At 47.8% G+C, this 24,245-nt stretch overlaps 1 protein-coding gene across 6 annotated transcripts in view; it reads left to right on the forward strand.

Annotated features, from left to right (window-relative positions):
• The window catches only part of RALGPS1 (Ral GEF with PH domain and SH3 binding motif 1), a 217,256-nt gene that overhangs the window by 155,317 nt on the left and 37,694 nt on the right, over positions 1-24,245 (forward strand). For all 6 annotated transcript variants that reach the window (XR_009455975.1, XR_009455976.1, XM_059715770.1 and 3 more), the window contains 2 exons: positions 5,255-5,392; positions 9,178-9,271. Coding sequence is in view for 4 of the 6 variants with exons in the window: in XM_059715770.1 (XP_059571753.1) it covers positions 5,255-5,392; positions 9,178-9,271 (232 nt within the window). In the remaining 2 variants the exon portion in view is untranslated. The remainder of the gene's footprint in view (positions 1-5,254; positions 5,393-9,177; positions 9,272-24,245) is intronic.

A 24,245-nucleotide genomic window follows, 5' to 3' on the forward strand; every position in this document is an offset into this window, starting at 1 on the left:
GTCACCTCTCCAGTTCTTGGTTTCATCATCATCACTGAATTTGAGATACTTGCAGAAATGAAAGATAGGTGTTTTAGTTTTGTCTTCCTTCCAGGATGTGACTGAATGTCGCAGATCTGAAGGATGGATGTGTGTGTCTGACCGAGGTAGGGGTGCGTGCCGGGGGGATTCGGAGGCTCTTACCGCTCCACGGAAGCAAAGACTATTTGGCCACAGAGCTTGCCGTGGCTCGTGAGTTCGGAGCTGGTAACCAGTTGTGGTCCCGTCTGCTGAAGCTGCTGTTATGAACACAGACTTCAACGTCTGAGGGAACAGAAGTGCGTGTCGAGTGTTTCCCCCCCGCCCAGAGGCCTGCTCTGTGACTCCAGCATTGTCCGTGTGACCTTCCACTGTATCCAGAAAGGGTCTAATGAAACCAGAGACCAGTGCACCGAGTGCACTTTGGCACCCAGCTTCTTCGAGCATCACACAGAGCATCTCCTGCTGCTTTTTATGAGATGAGATCAGTGGTTTTAAAGCTTGCAATTGGCTGGCAAGCCATTTTATTTTGTGAGAATGACCAGTTTTCCAGGTTTCCTCAGAGGACTTGAGCAATTGCAGACCATTTTGTTTTAAAAACTTACCATCGTTGCTGAAGGAAAGTATTATTAATTGGTTATTTCATATTTTTCATCCAAACATGTGAACAGTGAGTCCTGGTTTTCATCCTCCAGCAATCCGATTTCACAGCTACCTTGTACACTTGCCTTTTTTGATATTTATCTTATGTTATTGGAGGAACGCGTCAGGAAGGTGGAACGTGTGCAAGGACACCTCCTCTTCTAAAATTCACTACACTTTTTGTATTTCCAAAGCTGTGTAAGCTACCGGAGTATTTTAAGGCTTTTTAGAAAGGGCCGGTCTGTACTACCCCGTTGGCCAATACCCCCTGCTCTCATCTCAGAAAAGCACAGCTGGCGATTTCAGCTGCAGTTGGCCATCCTTCCCTTTCTTTCTACCTCTGTCTAATTCATTTTGATTTGCTTTTCAGCTGTGGGGAAAGATGCCAACTGCAGTAGCATGGTGATGTCGAAGTGGGATAAATTCCAGCAGTTATGCATCTGTTCAGTTGTCTACGGGTCAAGTATGGCCCTTTCACATACGCCCCATGCTTCCCTCCGTGCTGACCCCTGCAATGGAGTCGGTGGCTTCCCTGGGTTGAACTCCGATGGTAGTTCATGATTTACCTTTCAAAAGCCTGCAGAAGACCAGTTTCTGCCCCAGTATCTGACAGGCAGCTAGTGAAGTCGGCATTTGTGTGTTTCTGTAACCGCAAGACAAATAGAAATAACGAGCATATGTAAAAATGTGTGTGCGCGCGTGTCTTCTCGTCTGCCTGCCGACCTATGCCACTTACCTTCAGCTTTCAAGCCGTTACAACTCTGGGGCTCCTGTAATCAAAATGTTAAATAAATAACAGCAGCAGATAAATACGAGCATCCAGCTGTGCTTAATTCCTCCCCCCTGCAATTGTTGTTTCTCCTTTTGACTAGCAAACAGGGAGTGTCTCTACTAGACACAAGGGAAAAAATGCAGTCTAAGCATGAGCCTCCCAACTGTATTTGCACTAAGCAAGTACTATACGAACTGCGGTTTCTGTCTCTAAATGTATAGCAACCAGGAGAATCTGATCTGCTAATAACAGAGCGCTTTATTTTTATCCATGGAAGTGAAAAACTGCTGACTGTTTGATGTCAAAGGTTTCCATTATTAGTGGTTTTATAGGCATTGGGTTGTATTCACTTTCCAGCCATTAATAAGGGTGTAGGGTCTTATGTTGCATGTATAAATTACATACAAAATATACTCCAAGTTACGTAGGCTGCAAACCGAAGCACTTGGAAGTTTAAAAATCCAGAAGTACAGTTGGGTGTGCAACCATAAGTCTCCTTTTGTACCTCGAATCAGAGCCCTGAGCCTTATACAGGAAGAGGTCCTCCGGGAAAAACAAAGAAGCGCTTGATCCTGTAATAAAGGTTGAACTAAGTTTGTATCAAGGCACTAGACTTTCTCAAAAACAGGCCACAGAAAACTTTTGCGATGGAACGTGTTTGGCAACCTAAAGGTAGGAGGTGCTGTTAGTTCCCCTGGCATGGGTCGATATGATTCATGGAGGTCTCAGACTTGCAGCTTACCTGTAAATGATGCAAAAATAAGAATTTTTAAGGTACAAGCAAAGACTAAAGAAGCAATTAATGGACTTTTTCTTTTGAGCATGGCAGCTGCTCATCCACATGAACAGGATACTTCACAGGCCTTTGCAAACCAACCATGCTGCAGTCTGCACCAAACTCAGCCTTCAGTCTGGGGGGAACCTAAGAGGAGAGATTGCTGTTACCCTCCTCACGCTGCGCACATTGCCATCAGCCGTCGGGGGGATCCTTTCCTACCCTGAAAAGTCAACACAAGTGCCATTGCAGGCCCGCTCCCCCTCTGCTCTTATTACGTTGTCCCATATGATCCAAAACTTCTGGAGGCGGTGTGCTAGGACCTGGCTAAGGGAAATGCAGGCTGCATGTGAGGGCTGATGCTGTAGGAAAACCTGCTGCGGTCTCGCTAGGTGTGTTCTTTTGTGCTCATTCATTCGCTGCGTTCAGTTGTATAGGAACATCATAATGGAAAGCTGGGGGAAAGAGTAATTAATTTAAAACAATTGTTTTAGCAGTCCTTTTTCAGGTGGTCTCCCTTTCCACAACTCCTGAACTGATGGTAATTTTTCAGTGTCAACAGAAGACCATTTTTTCTCAGGGATTTTGTACTTCCGGCCTGCGTTGGAGGTATATTTGCTGATAAATTAACACTGAATGAAGGATCTCCAAAAGCATAGAGAAGATTGTGTGGATGAGCAGCGTGGGGACACAGCTTGGGTGCCCAGGGCAAAGTGGAAGCAGCGACTTGGGGATCAGAATTGATAATGTGACCACACAGCTGCCGGCCACAGCCCCCCTCCTTCCTCCCAGGTTGGCACCGGGAGCAGTTGCCCCTATTGCCCGGCCCCAGTTACACCACTCCGCAGATGGCTGTGAACGGGCATAGCTGTTACATGTCCCCAGTAGCATCTTCTGTTAAGAAGGGAGGGAATTTAAGCCTCATTTATTGTATTTGCTTGAGCTTCTGTGCAGCTGTTACACCAGTGTGCAAGGGAGAAAGGGCTGAGACGCATCTCTGGCAGCACGGCTGCGCTCCACGGCCACTGCCCCAGAGTGCCTGCGGGGTTGAAGCCTTAGAGTCCCCCGCTGTCACAGCCACGCGTGCTGGCAGAGCGGAGCAGGCTCCCAGCGGAGGATGCGCCGCTCTCCCCACGTGCTGAAGCCACGCGCTCCGCGGCGCAGCTGGCAGCGGTGTGCCTCCTGGTCTTCTCCCTGGGCACACGGCTCTCCAGCAGAGGCATCTTGTTACAGCCAAGAAGCCCTCGAATAATTATTCCCCGTCTGGACAAAGTTACTTAACGGGAACAAATGATGCAGATGGGCTGGAAAGGGCAGGAGCAGTATCCTGCTGCCCATCCCAGTTGTTGCTGAGGTGCTGGGTGAATAAGTGAGCCTTGCACCGTGTTTCTGCGTGCAGTAATTGGGGGCTTTGCTGGAGCAGTTTCTGGCGCTGCTGGAACAAGGCCCCTCCTCGTGCTTGCGGCTGTCCGTTTTCCAGAGTTCAGATCCGAGATTTACAAGACCTCCCTGCTGTCTCCCTTGTTGCCTCCTCTCCATCCTCTCCCCCTGCGTGTTGATTCTCTGTTGCACGCGGCAAGGACTTTGCCGTAGCTGTAGCTGTCGCCGGCACGTTCTTGAGTACTGCAGGAGCAGCACGGTCCTGATCTCGGCCACTTTCAGGACAGCCAGATGCCTGCGGTGCTGCTAGTGACGGGGATGCTGCAGTCTCTGCAAGCTGCCCTCCCCGTACGGGTCTGTGAACGTACTTCGGCTTATGCCATGCTCTTTGTTACAGAGCCTGAACTGAGCCAAAGTGATCAGACCAGCTGATGGTACCAAATACCACAGCGTTTTTTGGTGTTTATAGCAACTCGCTGAAAACTACCAGACTCTTTTCACAAGCTTTGAACTAAGGTTTCCAAAGCAGGAAGGCCAAGGCTTCTGGTTAGCCACGTATCTAAGATGAGCAGCTTTTACTTTTCAAGCGCCTTGTTTCATTACTAAACACTGCTGCTGAGCAGAGCTTAGGGAGCTGCTTCAACTGGTCATAGAGAAGCCGGGGTTTTATTCCTGATAACAGGTGTAGGTGGTGTGCAGTTTCTTTATTGGTGACTTGGTTTTCCTTGTTATCACCAGTGTTGTTGTATCAGGTGTTTGTTGTTAAAAACTGCTTATTGGTCAAAAGATGTTTAACACGATCCTATAATGTGACAGTAGATGACTGAAGGTTGTTCCAGATGTACCTCGTACCGTGTAGCAGAGGCTCACTGCAGCTCACTGTTTGATCCCGTCTGTCTAGCTGTCATCCCATAAGGCACCTTTCATCCTTCTGGGTGAAATGTCCCAGTCAAATGTAAATAATGCTCCTTCCTGTGCTTGTTGAAATGCCAGGACACTAGCAAAACCCATGTGAGATGTTATTTTCCGGTAGAGAAATTCAGTGATTAGTACCAGACCTGCTAATTAACCCCCTTTTAAAAGGTAACAAGTAGAAGCACCTTGAATTTGTCACATAATCAGTGCTAAAGCATTGCTTTCATTAATCTTTCTAAAGACTCTAACCATTGGCTGTGACCAGAAATGCAGGGTGGCACAAATCAGTCGCAGGGTGGCAAATCTGGAGAGCCGTGCTGGGCAGTGAGCGCGTCGGGTTTCCTGTGGAGCCAGGGGCAGCTGTAGGGGCTCAGCGGCACGTGGCAAACGGTGTGGGGACTTTTCTGCTTTCCTCCCCCACATTTGGGTTACTGTATTTTCCGTTGTGAACGTCACTTTTGGTGAGCGGAAACCCTGAAATCCTGCCCATTCCGTCTTTGGAAACACTGCCTCATGCAGGTGCACATTGTCTAAAGCTTTTCCCTGCATTTACAAAGGAGTCTCAGAACTGAAGTCCAACACCTACATTTTTGATTAGACGAATCTCGAGCTCTTTGCTTGTAATATCCTCCCCCACATTATTGAATGGGACAGACACAGAAGGGCAGGTGGTGGTTCGTTCTTGTTGTGTTATTGTCACTTATGCAACTGTTTCTTTATAAAATACCTGTTTCATTTGTTTTTAATTTCAGGAATTTATCTCTTGGACTTAATCTACATTGATTCTGCATATCCTGCCTCAGGCAGCATCATGGAGAATGAACAAAGATCCAATCAAATGAACAATATCCTTCGAATAATAGCTGATTTGCAAGTCTCCTGTAACTATGGTTGGTCATTTTCCATTTGTTGATTATTGTAAAATCTTTACTGATATTTCTGTAATATGGTAAATTATTAGCAGATGTCTTCCTCCTGTGAGAAGGACTCAGGCGGATAATATAAGTAAATAAGGTTCTACACAACCGACTTGCTAGCTACCACCACCGTCTAACTTCAGTTTTAATACAGGCAACCCCCACTTAGCGCTGTTTCGCTTAGTACAGTTTTGCTATAGCATGCATTTAAAATTCATGCCCGATTCCACTTAGCGCTCAGCGAGTGTCGTGACAGCGCCGAGCAGGCGGGCAGCAGGGTGGGGAGAAGCGGCAGCAGTGGGCAGGAAAGCGGGGGAAATGGCGACGGCAGGTGGGGAAGCGAGTGAGCGGGCACGAGTGCAGGGCCCGCACCAATGGCCTGGGGCCAGGGCCAGCAGGGACCCAGGGCAGGGCGGCAGGAGCACGGGTCCCGGGCTGGCAGGGGCTCTGTGGAGCCAGGCTGGGCTGCACCAGCAGGGAGAAGGGGGAGCCGGCCTGGAGTGACCGCCCGAGCCCACCACCCGGCACGGGGGGGACCAACAGCACCCTGGTAACAAATGCTATTTATTTACATTAATTCCTGTAGGAAAATACATTTCGCTTAACGTGGTTCCGGTTAACGCTCAGTTTTTCCAGACCCAATTAAGAGAGCTAAGCGAGTGTTGCCTGTACCAAGTTAGGCAGCTCGAACGAACATAACATGTATTCCCTGTGAATAGGGAATAGTGCCTAGGGTCTGCTAGACCAATGCAACTGCTGTACAAGGTAAAAGTGAAGGGTTTGGGCAGTCTAGGCTCTTGCTTTGGGGTTGACAGTTAAATTGGGTCTCTTCTTTGCCTGCCTCAGCATCCTTTGCACCCCTGTCATTAGTGCTTCTTTGGTATGCTTCATGTCTGTAGTTAATTAGTATCCTGCTAATTCATTTGCAAAATAAAATAAACACATGAACATACATATGCATGTGAGGAGAAAAACGTTTAATCTTTTCAAGGAATCTTTGCTCAACACCTACAGTTGAGGCCGAGGTCTAAGGCTTTACGACTTGCCAGGCTCTAAATCTTCAGTTCTCTTAAATGATGGACTTTTAATATATCAGTTCTGCTCTGAAGAGTAGAATGAGCCTGAAAATTGCTCCATTTGCAAACTTCTTGAAGTGCACCCAGATGGCGGGGGAGATACCTGCAGGAAGGCAATGGCTCTCAGGCAAGTTGGAAGAAGGACGGTGCTTCCATGTCAAAGCTTCTGGCAGCTACTGCCCCAGCGACTGGTGCGGTCACTCCTGGTTCTCAAGTCTGCAGGTCAGAGACTGAGCATCTCCTTGCAAACGGCTGATACAGTGCATCAGACCCCTGACACCTACTGCCCAGAGTAGCAAAGACCACCACTTTTAAACTGTGCGCCAGCATCAGTCACCATCCCTGGTACCAGCCAGATCACAAATGTAACTGCGCCACTGTCCTCTAAAATCTGACTTCCCAACCTCAGTGACTTCAGTTCCAACTCAGGGCTGTTCCACCTCGACGGTCATCTTTGCTTCTATCTTGCATCATCCTCTTCTTCACCACAGACTTCAGCGACCTTGGTATACTGCCTTCTGCCAAGAGACCAGTCTGATATCCGTAGGACTGACTTTCCTGGTACTGATGCAGTTGGTACCTGACCTGTGGTGCTTCCAGCCTCAGCAGCATTTACTGCCGTCAGCACGTTTACAGACCTACTGGAAACACTGGGGCCAGAGACCCCCCTGCCCATTGTTTCTTCCTTTTCAGTAGCATCTAAATCTCTCTCCTGGTGCCTCACCCAACAAATATGACCGTTTGGTCACAGGGGTAAGTCTCTTGGATAACTGTTATAGGTCTCCAGGGATCAGCTTCATAGGGCCAGTCTTTGCAAAGCCTGCTTTGCAAGCCCTATTAGATGCGTCAGACACTGCTGCAAGAGCCATTCCTGTGCACAGAGCTGCTGCCTCCAGGCTCGGGTCCTCCGAAGAGGTCCAGACGACAGCAGTGTTTCATGCTCTGCAGTTAAAGACCTTTGCTTGTAAAAGAGGTAAAGCACTGTGCTTTGGAACAGATCCAGAGCAAGGTTTTGTTCGGTGGGCCCATATAGCCCAGCCCATAGAAGGAAACAGTTCAAACCCATAGTCTCGTGTGAGGCGTAAGCCTGCTGCTTTTGTCCCTGACGTTGGGCCCTTAGCCTCTGCTGTCAGCTAGGTCTTTATCCTAAAACCCATACTTGCTAAATGCATGATTCCAGCCCTCTGTGAAGCCTCTGTACAGGAAATTCATCATTTCTTGGGTCTTGGCCAACATGGAGCCTGCTGTTGTTACTTTATCATGAGCTCTCATTGTTTAAACCAGAAGCAAGCATTAAAGCTCCCTTGAGAGCATGTATAGAATTAATGGGCTAAAATCACAGCATCTTTAACACTAGAGTTTTCTTGTTCTGGGGCTGAAGGGAGAGTTAATGCAAGAGAATTAACTCAAAAACTACCTTTTTTTAGGACTCAAAAATTAGCTGGAGGCCACATGTGTGTGCCTGTGTAGACCAGGCCTGGCACTTCCATCATCGGGCCCTGATCTTTGCCCCCCGTGTCACAGACTTTAATGGGCTTGGTCAGGAGTGCTGAAAGTAATTTATTGACAGGGTAAGGAAGGAACTTCCTGACAAATCTCAGCGTGTCAGTGGGGCTGCAGCTGTCGGGGGCCTAAAGAGGAGTCAGTCAATAAGAACTGCGCATGATTTTACTTTTCATACTGGACTGATTTTATTCTCACTGCTAAATGTTTTGGTGTACTCATTTATCAGTCTTCCAGTTTAGGGCAGGGGTGCTCAGCCTGTGGCCGGCAGGGATCCCTACGGATCAGAAAAGTCAGTGGTGGGGGAGTGGTAGAAGCTCTGCGCACCTGGACCTAGCTTCGCCCAGGCCAGTTCCACGCAGTAGGATCAGGTCCAGGCTTGCCCCCGCGTATCTGGATTGGGCCAAGATGCTCCACATCCCCACCCTGTCCACATGTCCCAGGCCCAGGCCACTGCCCCCTGCTCCCCCCAGGAGATGGATCAAGGTCGGGCGGCGCACCCCCTCCCCTCACAGCTGCATCGGCCCCACGTACTGGATGGGGCCCGCCAGCCGGACCTGGCCCATGGACAGACTGGGACCTTCCATCCAGCCCGCAGAGCAAAACCATTGGGCACCACTGCATGTGGGAATGAGTTATTAATTTGAGTGTTATATACTTGGAAGATATTGGCAATGTTCAGACTGCTCTTGTTGTTATATGGTGTTTTTAACATCTTAAGTGATAAAAGGATGTGTTGTAGCTTTCCTGGTCCTCTTGTCTGCGCCAGTGGCCTCCACTATTTCTATACATTCATTTTGTAATGCCTTCCTTCAAATAAATGGATTAAAATAAATTACCAGCAACTCCTCTCTGTAATCTCCTAAATAATGGGTTCCTTGAAAAATGCAAGAGCAGGGTCTGAGCTAGGCTCCTGTAGGTTGGCTGCTCCAGGCTGAGGTCTGCAGCTGAATCTCAGCTACGGACTGCGCAATAATCAAGTCGATATGTGATCAAATCCCTGACGTTCTCAGACTGTCTAACAGAATCATATTCCTAGACACGTTTTCCCTGGGGAGGTTGAAGTTCTCATTTTGCTTCTGTTAATATAGTCAAGAGAATTAGAGGAAACCAGAGAAGAATTGCTTTTATTTCTTTAAGTTGTGGAAATTCATCCTGGCCATTTTTTATACCCTGTAGATCACCTCACAACATTACCCCATGTGCAGAAGTATTTAAAGTCTGTTCGCTACATTGAAGAACTTCAAAAGTTTGTTGAAGATGACAACTACAAGTAAGTACCACCTCCTTCTCTACCTCTAGACAATTTAATAGAAAGATGGCCTGGCTGTTAGTTTTGAGTAGGAGTCGCATAGAAAATCTCTGGCAAAAATGTAAGTATTTTTTTAACGTTTTTAAACAGAGTTAATATTGTCAAGGCCTGAGTAAAACCCCAGCTGGATGTTATCCTCATGACTCTCATGTCATTCCAAGATGAGACCTCTGCAAAAGTTAAAGGCAAAAACTAATAAAAGTCTCATTTGTTTCATTGCACTGTAGCCCTCCTTAGAGAATAATACTCAGGAACCCTGAAACTGGTGTTTCTATTGGAACGCTGCACGACTCAGGTCAAATTACCTGATGCTGCTAGAATAGCGTGAACCATTTGTAAATGCAAGTGAATAATTATGCTAGGCTGACACACCATCAGTGATTCTGATGTCGTCAGACTGCAGCTAAACCTAAAGCAACACTTACGGTGATGTCAAGAGCAAACCTGGTCACCAGCCTCAAAGTGACGTACAGCATGCAGGAAAACGCGTCGGTGTTCCAGAGGAGACATAAAGAATCGTGGTAGAATAGCCATCATGACCAGAGCACATGTATTGAAGGGTGTGTGTTTGTTCAAGAAAGACAGAAATTAAAGTGAAGGTGATTGCAGGAGGATTTTACCTTTTTGGTACAATAGAGCATAAAGAAATAAGCTAAGCTAGCATGGAGAGAGCAGAACTGAGCCAGCTGCTTCCAGGAACGGTGGTCAAAGAGGTTCTCCGGGTTACAGCTGAGTCAGCAGTAGCCTCCTGGGGTTGCATTTGGATATGGACAGAGATCTTGGTAACGTTACCAAAGGAAATAAAAAGTACTACTTGAACTGTGTCATTATGGGAGACTAGCTTCCCAGCACTAGGGAACAAATACTGTTAAAAATAGTAGGGCACATGTACTCTTAGTTGTGGGAATCAACAGCTTTCTTCACCAAATAGATGGTAAACTAACAAGAGATTATTCTGTTTTGGTGTTAGGTTGGAAAAGTAGTGTCTTTTTAGAATAGGTTGTGGAGAGTGGATGCATCTACACGTACACTTTACTGCGGGGTCAACTAATTCGTTCTGCAGTAAAGCATCACAGTCTGCACTTGCGCTGGTATTAGAGTGCAGTAAATTAAATAACTGCGCTGTAGGATACTACTGTCGAGCACAGGTACTATCCTATGGCAGAGTAATTACGTGCGCTGAAACGCACATGTAGACAGTGACGGGCTGGCTGGGCCTCGGGGGTGCTAAAGTGTGGGGGCTGCCTGCACCTAGCTCCGCGCTGTAGCACCCTCGTGCCCCAGCCAGCCCCTCCACCATCCAGCACTGCTGCCTGGAGCCTGGGCCTGACCCCTAAGTCCCCTGCCAGCCTGGGGCTGCTCCGTCCCTGCTCAAACTGGTGCAGTCCCAGGCACGTGGGCAGACACGACACCCGAGAGCAGCAGCGCTGACTCTGGCACGTTGCCTTGATGGCACGTGTAGATGCACCCAGAAGAGGCCTTCTAGAATAGGCGGTAGGCAGACGGATTTGAAGACACTTAATTACCCTTTCTGTCTACTTTCAAACATCACATCAAGTTGTGAAAGCTGTTCTGTTCAGCTTCAGTTTAGAGCAGTGCAAATATACTACTGTTCCTCAGGCAAAAACAGTAAGTGGAATGAGGCAATTGTGATAAACTCTGGCATAATTACTGACGTAGAGCGGAGCCACGTAGGGCATGGACGTGTTTGGAATTTTACTCTGCTTTAGCTGAGAATTATTCTAGAGGAGATAGCACGCGGAGCAGATGTCCTTCTGGAAGTGATATTAGAGCTGCATTGAGTGTCAGACAGACTTCAACTGGAGGGACTCTCTCATAATTTGTCCTGTTGATTAGGTAAGCCTCCAGCGCGGGAAGCCAAGGCAGTGTCAGCCTGTTCACTGCAGAGGATCATCTTTGTCTGCGGTTTTGACAAGTTTATATTTTTGGATCAGACTGAAAGCAGATTTTAGGAACACTGTTTTTGTACCAGAATCCTGTTTCATGTATGGCACTGTCTTCCAAACGGAAAAAATGTATCTACAGAATTTTTTTCTCAACCGCAACTTATCTGCTACAGAAACTGAATTTGTACCGGAGCACTCATAGCGAACACGTGTGCTTTTCCATCTTTCTCCCTCCCTGTATTAGAGTTGCTCTGCAGAGTGAGAGAGATTTTCACACTCAACATTTGTACATTATGCTCCCGTGTAAAAGAAAAGTGCAGTCTGAGCTTTGCATTACAGTCTGCCTTTCAGATCTTTGTTGCATCTTAGGGTTTAATAAGCAGGAATTTTATTTACTTGTATCTCATGTGTTTGCATACTTCATTAAATGAAGGCATGAAGAGCACAGTAAGGAAAAGGTGAACGGTTGTTATTAGTGGTCTTTACAGCTTCTGGACTAAATGCCAAGAGACTGAAAACATTGCTTAATTTTAATTCTTGGACAGACTTTCCTGTCCATGCAACTATGTTAAAAAGATATAGATGGTAGTTTTTCATTAGTTTCAATATATTTGTAAAAAAGGAACAAAACAAATGGTCCTTATAAATATTTAGTACCATGACATAATACTTGGAAGAATTACAAGTCATGAGTAATTCCAATATAACATTTTTGAAAGTCATTTTAATCCCAGCAGAGGTTTCCTCACAGCATTGAGAGGTGTTTATGTGTATTTTTAGAGGGCGTTCAATCCTTTTCCCTTGGTCTGGATAGCTGGGAAAGTACATTCTTTGAGCAGATCTTTTTTTGCTTGTTTTCTTTCTAAGCCGGAGCATGTCTAGGGATAGATTCACTAAATACGGAGAGAACCTTAAGAATGAAAGGAAACCAGGGCAGAACCTGATACCTAATGTCGTAATGATGTCTGTGGTTTCTCGGAGCTGCTCATGGGGAGTTCAGACCTTGTGCTGCCATGTGTGTTTCTTCCGAAACGAAGTCTTACCTCAAGGTGATTTGTCTTCATCCAAAATCTAGCCCATGTTAGTCCTTCAAGCTCAGTCTTTTTCTTTCTCTGAATCTGAGGACAGGTTATGGACTTCTTTATAGAAATTTAACTCAATATATTCCTCCTCCACAGATCTTAGGTTTCCTGTTCTTTTCTCCTTCCGTGCCAACAAGAACTGGGGGCATTTACAGACCTGCTTTGGGAGATGGCGGGGTGCTTTAATCAGCACAGTTCTTGCTGCGCCAATTTAAAGTGCCTGGAGCGTCATGTGTACCAGCATCCCTGTGCTGAAAAAGGGCGGTGGGATGCTTTGAACTAAAGCTTATCGAACGAGCTTTAGTTTGAAGCACCCCACCACTGTTTTTCAGTGCAGGGACGCTGGTACGACACTGGAGTCTGCAGGAGCACAGTAATTACCACGCTCCAGCAGACTCAGTTAATTGGGCCTGCTCCGACGCGCTGTAATTACCGTGCGTTGGAGCAGCCTCCCTGCACGTGTATCGGCGCCCTGTGGGTTCTGGGAAGGCCGCGGGAGTTCAGTCGTTATAGAGTAAAAGCACCTTCTCTCGGTCTCAGCGCTGTTTCCTGCAGACCAAAGAGCAGCACGAGCAGACTGAGGAGGGAGCAACATTGATCTTTGGCAGGAAAGGTGGGATTAGCTCAGTAACAACTTTGAGAGAGAAAATCTCAGAAAATTGCCCTAAAATACATCGGCAGGATCCCAGCATGCACACTTTCCCGGACCAGGACCAGGACAGGAAAATCATGCATCTACTTCACACACATATGTTGCGTCAGTTGAAAGGTTTGGTTTTAATCTCTACTTGCGGGAAGGTGAAGACTGTACACAAAACCTTTGCTGTTGTGTCATCTCCCGAATACAAAGGGATCGTTCCTTCATAAGCCCAGACATCTCTGTCCGCAGGTGGAGAAACTGGTGCTCTTGCTGGTGAGACAGGACCAGAGATAGCAAAGGGGCTGGAGACAACAGATGTGCTCCTAGGATTGTAGCTTTTCATTGCTGCCTACAGCTAAGCGCTGACAACCCCCAGGCTGCTTGTCTCCCTCAGGGAGAATCCCAGAAGACAGGAAATAGGAGACCACGTGCACCCTTTCCCTTCCTGGAGCGCGGTGATGTTCCAGAGAAGCATCCAGTCTCGAGTGGGACATCGAGTCCTGGAGAAGCCTTCACGGTTTGTTCGAACAGGAGAGAGCACGGGCACTGCTAAAGCCCCCTATCTTTTTTCTAACCGTGAGTGGTCTGGTTTCAGTTTCCAGCCCCTGGTTCTTTGTACGCCTCTCCCCTCTAGATATGAGTCCTGCGGCACACGCTGTTCCATCCCCGTGAATGTCATTAACACTGCAATGAAGTCACTTCTTGATCATCTTTTTTTTAAATAAGTAAAACACATTGAGCTCTTAGTATCGGGCAGTTTCTCAACATCCTTTCTAAAACGTGTGAACTCGAAGTAGTATTCTGGTACTAGTCATGTAAACGGCAGGATCAGAGGCAGAATTGTCTCCCTTCTCCCACTAGCTGGTCCGTCCTCCACTCTTGCCCCAAGGGCCATAGGAACTTTTTGCCACAGCGTCACACTCAATGTTCGTGTTCAGTTGCTCTTACCCGTAACAACCATATCTCATCAAAGGATGACATTGGAGTTGTTGGCATGGCATTTATTCTATAAAGTCATGTTTCCTGGTGTAAATTGTATTCCTGTAATTTATTTTTGTGTCAAGTGAATCCTGTATCAGATTTTTCTGCTCAGTTGTTTGGGATTAATGTTCAGCCTAGAGGCATCTAGTTATCTATTGACCCTACATCCACACTTGCCACATCTTCTGAAATTTCCCCAGTGTTCAAGGTTTTTTAAAAATTAAAATTGCTGGCCATAGATTTTCTCAGATAGCTCTCTTAGGCCTCTATGTGCAAGTTATCCAAGCCTGCCGGGTTAAAAATCCTAGTGGTTAATCAACGTGTGGCCCTTGTAGATGAAATAGTAACGTTTATCTTGGCTTACTGAAAATGACTTCTCCCTTAGTTACCGGCTCTGTAGGTTTGCATTGGTATGTTGTCACAATGGATAACATTTCCATTTAGTTCATTCAAAATTGATTCTTCGTGGTGTTTGTGCAGTAGCAATGCAGTTCATTCGGAGGGTGTGCATGGACTTGCTAACGGGGGTGACCAAGACCTGGCCGTGGGGCCCTGCCATCAGGCCTGCAGGGCTCTGTACAGGTCTAGAAATTGAGTGGTGTGGCAAGCACTGGCAGCGTGAATTGCTGCAGCTTCGGGAGCCACAGCCATGAGCACTGCCACTGCTTATCCTGCCGCCACGTTGCTGGCCCCGTGGGGGAGCTGCCCGCGCCACCTCCAGAGTGCAGAGCAGTCTCGTGTGGCAGGAGGAGCAGAAGCTGCCGTGACTCCAGGAGCTGCGACAGCTAATTCTGCGGTCACCAAACCCAGCCCTGTAGGCTGGATAATGCGGCTCCGATCTCTGGATCTTGCCTGTGGGCTGGCCCCGAGCCTCTCACCTAGCCCGTGGAGCCAGGTGGCACGCACACCGCTGTGCTAACAAGTGCAAGTCCGCAGCATGGAAGGGAGGGTTCACTCTTCGGGGAGTTTCTCTTCTCTTGGGGACTGACAGCGCGGTCCTGCTTTTCTGCATCCAGGGTGGGAGCCTGCTGGCACGCCAGTCTGTGGATCTTGTCTCCATGAAAGGGCATTTTTGGTCGGTCACGATATATTCCCCTGCCCCATCAGGGGCTGCCTGGTTGAAAGGGTGCAGTTCTGTTCACTCCGGTCTTCCCGGAGCTCTCTCTCCTACTCAGCTGCGGGAAAAATGTCCGGTCTTTTTTCTTTTCTTTTCTTCCTTTCTTCTCGTTCCATTCCTGTGTCCCTTGAAATCATTTTAAATGGGACTCAAACTAGAGCAGATCTTTAGCAAGAGCTCAGAAGACAAGTAGGGCTAGATGCAAGCTCTGTGCATCACTGCTGCTGATAGCTTTGCATGCTGCTAATGCGTTTCCTGTACTATATGAGATGTCTTTAAGCAGCTATCCTGTCATGCAAGACACAGTCCATATGCCATTAGGAGGTCTTCAGTTTTCTCTCTTCATATTCTGGGTGTCCCTGAACAGCTGCAGAACAAATCACTAGCTACTGCCTGGATAAAGCAGTACAGCTTTTGAAATCCTGCTGACCTTACAACACTTGTTTCTATCCATTTCTCGTGTCCCCTAGCTCCCAGCTGAACCTTATGTTTGCAGAGCTTAAAATGTGAACATGCTCTTGAGCCCTTGCTGGACTGAACAGTATTGGAAGGGACCGTCATAGTCCTGGAGAGTCCTGCCTCTTCCATGACTGCTTTACCAAAAGTGAGTCTAAGCTTCCTCACATCTGCCACTGAGCGCAGAGCACTTTTGAGTTTTTTCCACGTGCAGAACGCAGCACACTATTGCAGCTGGACCTCAACACCTGCGTTACCAGCAAGAATCTTTATTCCCTTCCCCCAAGAAACCACCTTAGCTTTCAGCCTGTTGTAGTGACCAGAAAGCTGGGTGTAACAACACACACCCGTACAACTGTCCAGTCCCTGTCTGCGTAACGATGGGCGGGGAATTATGAGCTTTGCACCATTGGTGCCGTGGAGAAAGGGTTGCTTGCCCAGATTTAATGCAGGCTGGTGGCACTACATTACTAGCAGGGACAGGCAAATAGCTGCCCTCTCTCCCTGTGGGCCATGGACAGGATAACCAGCCTCCCAGCATCCCCCGAGGCCATTGACCCGGCTCCTGTCCTCAAGAAATCACCTTCCCTTGATTTCTGTGACTTGTTCCACTCGTGATTCTTGTGCTGTCCGTCTCCGATTGCTCCTTCAGTGCGTCATCTGGAGGACTCCCCTCCTTCTGCCTCCAACTCTTGGGCTGGCCCCTTCTCTTCTCCCTGTGCCCCTTACCTTTGCAAACGCAGAGCCTGCTGCGGTCACCGTGCTGATGACGGCTGCTGCGCTCCAGACCTGTAAAAGGGAATGGTTTTCCTGAAAGTCCTCCTCACCCTCTGTGTTCGTTGCTGTGGACAGCACCACTGGCTTCATCAGCTGGGCGTCCTCCACAGCTCAGCTCTTTCTTCAGCTCTGCCCATGCAGACTGTGCCTACCTGTCACTGTGTTTTCCCATCTGACATTTTTGGGATACAGCCTTTCCTGTCCACCAGCATGGTTAAGACGCCTCATCTTGCTTCTCAGTTACTGCAACATCCTCTTCTCCGGCCTTGACAGCTCCCCTCCTGTCTCCTTCGTATCCATCCAGAATGCTGCTGCAAAAATTGCTGTTCCGGCTCGTCCTTTGGACAAGTCGCCCCTTTTTGTTCATGCCTCCACTGGCTCTTTTTTTTCCATTACTTCAAACCCAAGTTTGCACCTTCAGGGACCTTCGCAGCTTGTCTCTTTGCTACATCCTGTATCAATCACCTCTCTTATTCAGCTGCCCCCAACACCCGCGTGTGCAGTCATGAAGTGTTACTTGCTGCAGAGTTAAAGGGAAAAACACCCAGGAACCAAAACAGCGGTGAAGACAAGCCAGTCCCCTCTACGCTCCTTCAAAGCGGCTAAGTCGACTTGGGAAAGGAACTACCTCGCTGACCCCGTCCATGATGGAGTGGGTTATTCTTGCCGGCGCCGAAAGGAGAGACATCACAGGGAACACTAAAACACTGGGAAATCTTGAGGGCCCTGGAAGAGGAAGAGAGGTTGTGTGAGCTAGGAGCGAGGGACAGGGGCACAAACACTGGCTGGGCTGAGGGCTGGCATGGGTTTAGGCACCTTACGTATAAAGTTGCAGCCCAGAAAATTCTCACTAGCGGCCATTGCACCCTGGCAGCACCTGATCTCTGTCGGCATCCCCGCTTCAGTCCTTAAAGCTTCCCAACTGCCTGAGGGTTGTGTGTTGGCATGTGCCCGGAGGCCCTCGGTTTGGACAGGGCTGAGCAGCCTGGCAGCTGTCTCGGGCTTCTCTGCTGGAGTCGCCTGCTGGGCTTGATCCAGCAGGTGTTCTCGCCGCGCGCCGGGTTCACACTGGCAGTGCTAGGCTCCCGTGAGTTGCCGCTCCATCAGCTGGAGTGCAAGGGGGTTCCCACCCCCACTTCCACAATAGCTCCGTGGTTCGAGCACTCGCCATGCGGTGCTGACGGGGGTCCAGCCCTGCCCCCAGTCTTGCTCCTGAATCTTGGCCAGTGAACAGTGGCTGGCTTCCAGCAGCTCCTCCCTAGCTAGCTGGCTATTTTGGCCCCAACCTGTGGCACCTGCCTTCCCTGGGACAGAGCACTATGACCACCTTGCAGGGTACTGGATCCCACTGCAGGAGACCCAGTACCCGGTCCTGTGCTAGATCTGACCCTTGGGTGTTTAGAAGCCAAACCGTTACCAAAAACCACTGGGCCCTTCGAAGTCACCTTTGAAAATGGGACCTTGCAGACCGGGGCTGCGTGCAGTGCAGACCGCAGGGTGGCACAGAAGCAAGCCAGCAGCACTTCAGTCACCGCCTGGGCTCCAGGCAGGCCAGGCCACCAGCTTTGTGGCCCATGAGACTTCAGTGCTGAGTGAGTGTGGTGCCTCGATACCCTTAACAACCAAGCCCAGGAAGTCCACATCCCTTCCTCTCATACACTTGCCAAGGGGGGAAAGGGGACCCACAGGACCCGATTTACCAGCGGTCCCATTCTTATTCTGTTCTGGGATTAAACGCTTGCTTGGTAGGTCCGGGCGGATTCTCTTACTTCTTAAATCTCCTCACTAGCTGTTTCTCTTTGAGCAGCTGCCCTGAAGTCTCCAATTCTGCTTTGCATTCGTACCAAAGGGTATTGATCCCGCTTGTGTTTAGGGTTTTGAGTAGCAACCATTGCTGGTTTTCTAAGCCTTCTTTCTGCTGTCTTTGTTTCTGGAAAAAATAAGAACACGGTGAGCCTTCGCTAAAATAAACTGGAGAAAAACCAGTTTTCACAGCAGGAACTTGACCCACACAGCGAGTGAGATAGTCTTGGTGAGCGTGCCGGTTCTGGCACCTTAGGGAAAGGGCCAGAGAAGATGGGGGCCACCAGCAACGCCGCGCGGTCCAGCGGGGAGGGGGCTCTGCGACTTCTGGGCCAGGCTTCCCCTCCCTGGCTGAGTACATGGGCCTCGGCTCTCGCCAGCCGCCAGAAGACAGCACCTGCTTCTTGAGCAGTGGCCTTTCTCTAGAGATCTTAGAGGCTCAACGCAGGAAGTGCCGTGTTCCCCACTTCACAGATGGGGATGCTGAGGCTCAGGGCAGTGAAGTGAGGTGCCCTGGCTTGCCGGCAGCCCGGGGCAGAGCCGATAGGTCCTTGCTTCCCGAGCCCCGCACCAGTGCTCTGTCGGCTCGTGCCACTTTTCCTCCCCCGACCCATCTCCTGCAGAGCCTTGTGTTGAATGCACAGTAATTCCTGAAGTCACATCAGCTGGGAGAGTTCCCAAGACATGTTCTGCCCAGCGTACTGGTCGTGAGCAGGGCCCATCACAGTTTCCACACCCCAGACATCATTCCCTGCTTCCCACCCCGCCTAGGCTTTGTCCTGTATTAGACGGGAAGCACTGCTGGTTTGGGAGCACGTCTTGTCTTTGTCAGCTGCAGCGGAGAGCACCGGTGCTGTGTTAGTATTGTTAATTATCATGGTCTCCAGAAGAGAGAGAGCATCTGGAAACTAATTAGGCTTTTAGGAATAGGGTTAGGAAGATGGTAGGGTGGTAGAGTTAATGGATATGCTAGGTTAGCCTCGCTCTTACTGTCACGTTAAAACAAGCATTCTGCGCCGCTGAACAGTCCTTTTGCAAACAGAAAATGATGGCTGTATCTGCATGTCTTGAATCGCTGTCTCAGTTACAAGCAGAAATTGTGTGTAGTCATTGTGGTCAAAAACAAGGTGAAATCATTACCCTTTGGCACACACGATTGATCACAGAAACAGAGCACTGAAAACATAATGTGTTTACAAAATGTAATTAAGGTATTACTTCCTCCATATCACAGAGATCATCAGTTCATTCCAGCTTTCTTTCACTCGCTGAGGGATCTTAGACTATCTGTTGGTGCGCTGTTATAATAGGTGCCACTGTGGTAGCTTGCAAATGGAAAGCAAAATAGCTTGCCTACAGAAACAACAAAGACCATCAAATCCAAACCAGAAACTTTTCATAGTTCTGAAAAATGAAAATTTTAGCCAGACTTATTTCCTTCCAGAAAGTAACATCCCATAGCAATCAGTGTCTCCCTAGAAGCTATAATTGTTTTTAAAAAAATCCAGACCAGCCCCAACAACACACCCTGGACAGGGATGAAAGTATCATTAAAGTTAGCAGGAAAACTCAGCGAGCCCATTTTTATTTAAGCATGACACTTTAGGATGGAAATTTGGATCTTGCCTTAAATGGGAAGGGACACAATTACTTTAAAAACGATACTCTTGTGGTTGATGTTTGTACCTAGCATTGTTATGAGTGTCAACTAAGGTAACTTTACATGGAGAGGACAGAAAGCATGTGTCATTTTGACAGCAGTCTGATAGACTCACAGGGTTGGAGAGAGCGTCGGCAGCTCTCTGCACAGATGCGGGATTCGTAAGCCCGAAACCATCCCATTTCCGTGCCGATAGCTTTGCTGCTCGTTAGTCATTCTTGCCTTTGTTTACCTGAGTCGCTCTCAGCACCAGAGAAGAGAATGTTTAAAAATAGGAAAATATTATTGTAAAACCACAAAAATTAGCAGTCATGCTACTTTAAACAACTAATTCATTCTTAAAATAGACTAGGATTTCAAGTTGACTGTTTCCCCTTAAATTCTGTTTAAACAGAAATCATTTGGGAAATAAACAGCAGAGTGTACTGTTTCAGGTTTCAGCAGAATATTGCATTGCTTGTCCTGTGCCAGATGTTGACAAAAAGCCTCCAGATGCTGTCTGTGAGTGAATGCTCCTGCACCCTGTCACACAGTCCCTCAAAGCAACCTTCAAACGCCACGGCCAGAACCGAGCCTGAAATAGCTCGTTCAGTCTCTTCGCGCTTTCTTGAAACAACCATCTTCTGCCTTTAAAAGGCCCTGATTCAGCAAGGTATTTAAATACGTATTTAACTTTAAGCATCTGCTTAAATGGATTGCTATTCAGCAAAGCACTTAGGCACTTTTTAATCACATACTTAAGTGCTTTGCTGAATCAGGGCCTACCTGCTTCCTTCACAAGGTTCTCTTTACTCCCTAGAGTTATTCCTTTGACAAACTAACAAAGTGTTGTGCTGTTACTGCCGTGTGCTGCTTCTGCAGTGCTGCCGTCCAGGAGCTGGAGTCTGCTTGCTTTGCTGCAGGCATTCAAATTATAATTCAAATCAAACAAAAATCCAAATAGATTTTCATGGAGGAGCCCCAAATTCCTGTGAAGACAAATTTGCCTGTGCTAAGAGGAATCTAGAGGTTAATCTGCCAAAAGAAAAAGCCATTTTTGGGAATGACGAAGATGGTAAAGCTGTTTGGGAGTGCTCTCTGTGCTAGTGCAGCATATCTGTGCCATCAGCTCAAGTGTATTTTCTCAAGCTTCCAGTACTTCATTTTTGCTTGGAGCACAGAAGTGGTAATTAGTCTGGAATAAAATGTTGGGTTGTGCTCAAGGATCATGATACAATCCCATCCAGCACTTCCAATATTGGATTAGACAACAGCATGAAGAGCATTGTGCTGATGTACAACACTGGCTAAAGCCAATATGCAGATTATTATTACCATGTTTTCTCACATACCACACCCCCACGAACAAGACACACACCTTCTTTTGGGATGGCAGAATGAAGAAAAACTATTCCCAGAGCCCTTGCTACCATAGCATGGGCTTATCATGGCTGAATGTGGAAATGCAGCAGTAGCTGGGGCACAGCTAAAGCTTGAACTTTGCAAGGAGAGGGTGAGAGATGCCGAGTCTGCATCTCCTGCATGCACTGGGGAAGGCAGTTCAGCCTCAGCAGCCATTACAGAGTCCCTGTACCTCCATTCTGGCATGGAAATCAACTTTCTTGCTTAAAACATCCCCCCTCCCCCAATTTTAGATGGCTAAATTTTGGGGGGGAAGGTGTGTGTAGTATGCAAGTGAAGACAGATTATTATTCGCATTATAGTGACACCAAGACTTTGAAGCCCCTAGTTTGGCAGGTGCTAAATATAAATGACTCCGCAGCTGATTAGTCTCTGGGTTCATTAAGTCATTTCTGTGTCCTGTTTCTGGCCAGGTAAAATAACCCATTACAAAAAAGTATTAAAAGTTGTGTATAGTCTTCAAAACGACCATCTCCTTGTGCAGCAGTTCATTTCCACGCTTTCAGCTATCCTGTGTTTCAAGCATAGTGAGTTAATTGTGTCAGGACTCATGCCTGAATGAAGAGTACCACTAGTGATTGTAGTATCATAGGAAAGCAGGGCTAGACGGGACCTTAGGAGGTCAGCGAACCCTGCCCCCTGATCCAGGCAGGATCATCCCAGCCAAGTGTCTGTCCGGTCTGCTCTTGAAAATGTCCAGGGATGGGGATTGCACACCTTCTCCAAGTAGCCTAGCCTGGTCCCGTGCTTGACCACCCTCATAGTTAGAAAGTTCTTCTGAATCGCCAACCTAAATTTGCTCCTTGCAGCTTGAGGTCATTGTTCCTAGTCCTGTCCCCTGTTCGCTACCTAGATTGAGAGGTGGTGAAACTGCTACTTCGCTTTGGTCTAATCAGGATTTGATACGACACCACTTTAGTCAGGAGGAGCTGGTGTGGCAGCCCTTCCTCCTGCACCTCGCTGATCCCACGGACAGTGAAGAATTAAGGAAAGTGTTACCGTCTGTGAGGACTGAACTACCCCTCTGTAAAACGGCAGTGCATACATTGAAATCTTTCGCAGTCACAAGACTGAAGAAGCATGCACTCTTTCTGTCTGTGGTGGTCTTGTTTCTCAGTGCTGCTGCTTCAGTATTTCGAGTTGCACGTCAGGCATACGGCAAGTGAGCAGGGGCACAGCAGGCTCCCGGCTCTACGGAGAGGGTGCTTCGGCGGGGGCGGCAGCTATTGAGGGTACTGCGGGCCTGCCGTGCAGCCTTCAGCTCTACAGAGGTCCGTGCCAGCCACGTCTGTCATGGGAGCAGGGATTGCACTCTTCTCCACACAAGGCCTCTGAATCCTAGCTCTCTTTATGACAATGCACCCCATAATTTTCCCTCCTTCCTTTCCCTGGTATGTGCAGCACCCCACTTTTTTCTTCACTGTGGTTAAAATAACTCCCATTACTTTTGCAGGAGACCACAGAGTTACCCCTCACTTTTGCAAAACCAGACATCAGGCAGGCTAATCCAAGGAAGCAGGAATGCACAGACCAGAGAAGTGAAGAATACATGTTTTTGGATTAAATACGAGGATTCTGGGAAATGGACCAGACTGTAGCACATTTTCATTATATTAAGGATATGCTGCTGAGTGTTTCAGCTGAACAAAGATTTCACAGATTTCACAGGCATTAGGGCTGAAAGGGACCTCGGAAGATCATCGAGTCCAGCCCCCCCGCCCGAAGGCAGGAAGTCAGCTGGGGTCATAGGATCCCTGCAAGATAAACATCCAATTTTTTCTTGAAGGCGTTCAGAGTAGGTGCTTAAACCACCTCTGATGGCAGGCTATTCCAGACCTTTGGGGCTCAGACAGTAAAGAAATTCTTCCTTATGTCCAGCCTGAAATGGTCTTGCAGGAGTTTATAACTGTTCGACCTTGTCATCCCTTGGGGGGCTCTGGTGAACAATTGTTCCCCCGGATCCTGGTGTACACCCCTGATAAACTTATAGGCGGCCATCAGGTTGCCCCTGAGCCTGCGCTTTTCCAGGCTGAAGAGTCCCATAGCTCTCAGCCTGTCATCATAAGGTCTGTTTTCCTGACTCTGATCGTGCGCATGGCTCCTCTCTGGACCCTCCCAAGATCCTCCACATCCCTTTCGAATTGGGGAGCCCAAAACCGGGCGCAGCACTCCAGCTGCGGCTCCACCAAGGCTGAGTACAACGGTTTGTGTTTGCTTTGAGAATAAAGATATTGTGGGCCTGGAGGAATCAGACCAATATTTTTCCATTTTATGATTAGTCAATATACATATCTAAATAAATTAGTATAAAGCTCAGAATCTCATAGAAAGAATCAGCGCAACAAAGGCAGCAGCATTTGTTCCTGGATTAAGTGAGGAATGGGAAGGTGAACATACTCCGCCTTTCCACGAGAGGAGAACCACGCAGTACAGATGCCCCTTGCCAGGTGCCGAGAGGAAAACAAAGTCAAGGGCTTGAGTTTTATAGGGCCACTAAATCTGGGTTTCTAATGTTAGTTTTTCAATATCTTTGAGATGAATAAGTATGAAATCACTAGTCCTCTTAATTACTGCATGTCTAGCGGTTCTGTGCCCTCCGTGGGTTTCAAAACAAGATGCTCTAAATTACAGTCTGGTATGAATTTTCTTCTAAAAAATACTCGTTCAAAGCAGAGGATGCCAAGTTAAGAGTGTGCGTGAAAACGGTGGGCGGCAGGAGGGAGATGCACAAATGCCAGAGAGGTTTGCGGGGGATGCTTGGATGTATGGCAGCAGTAAGTACAGCGTAAAGTCTTGACAGGCAGGGTTATGTCATGTTTTGTTCCAAATAAGCATAGGGACTGTTAAATATTTAGAATTATTCAGTGTTTTCTAGCAGGTCCCCTCAAATCCCCCCCAAATAAGCTTTATTTTTGTAAGTATACACCATTAATACATATTTGCAAAATAAATATTTCTCACTGCACATTACTACAGGATCACATAATGAGCTCTGCTCTCACAGAGTCATTAGGATGCAGTCTACATTTCCTAACTTTCAGTTTTTTATGTTTTCTAGTGAATTTTACCTTCAATTAGGGGTTTTTGGAGGGGCAGGGAGGGGTTGTTTTG

The sequence above is a fragment of the Alligator mississippiensis genome, chromosome 12 (assembly GCF_030867095.1).
Source record: "Alligator mississippiensis isolate rAllMis1 chromosome 12, rAllMis1, whole genome shotgun sequence".
Lineage (NCBI taxonomy): Eukaryota > Metazoa > Chordata > Crocodylia > Alligatoridae > Alligator > Alligator mississippiensis.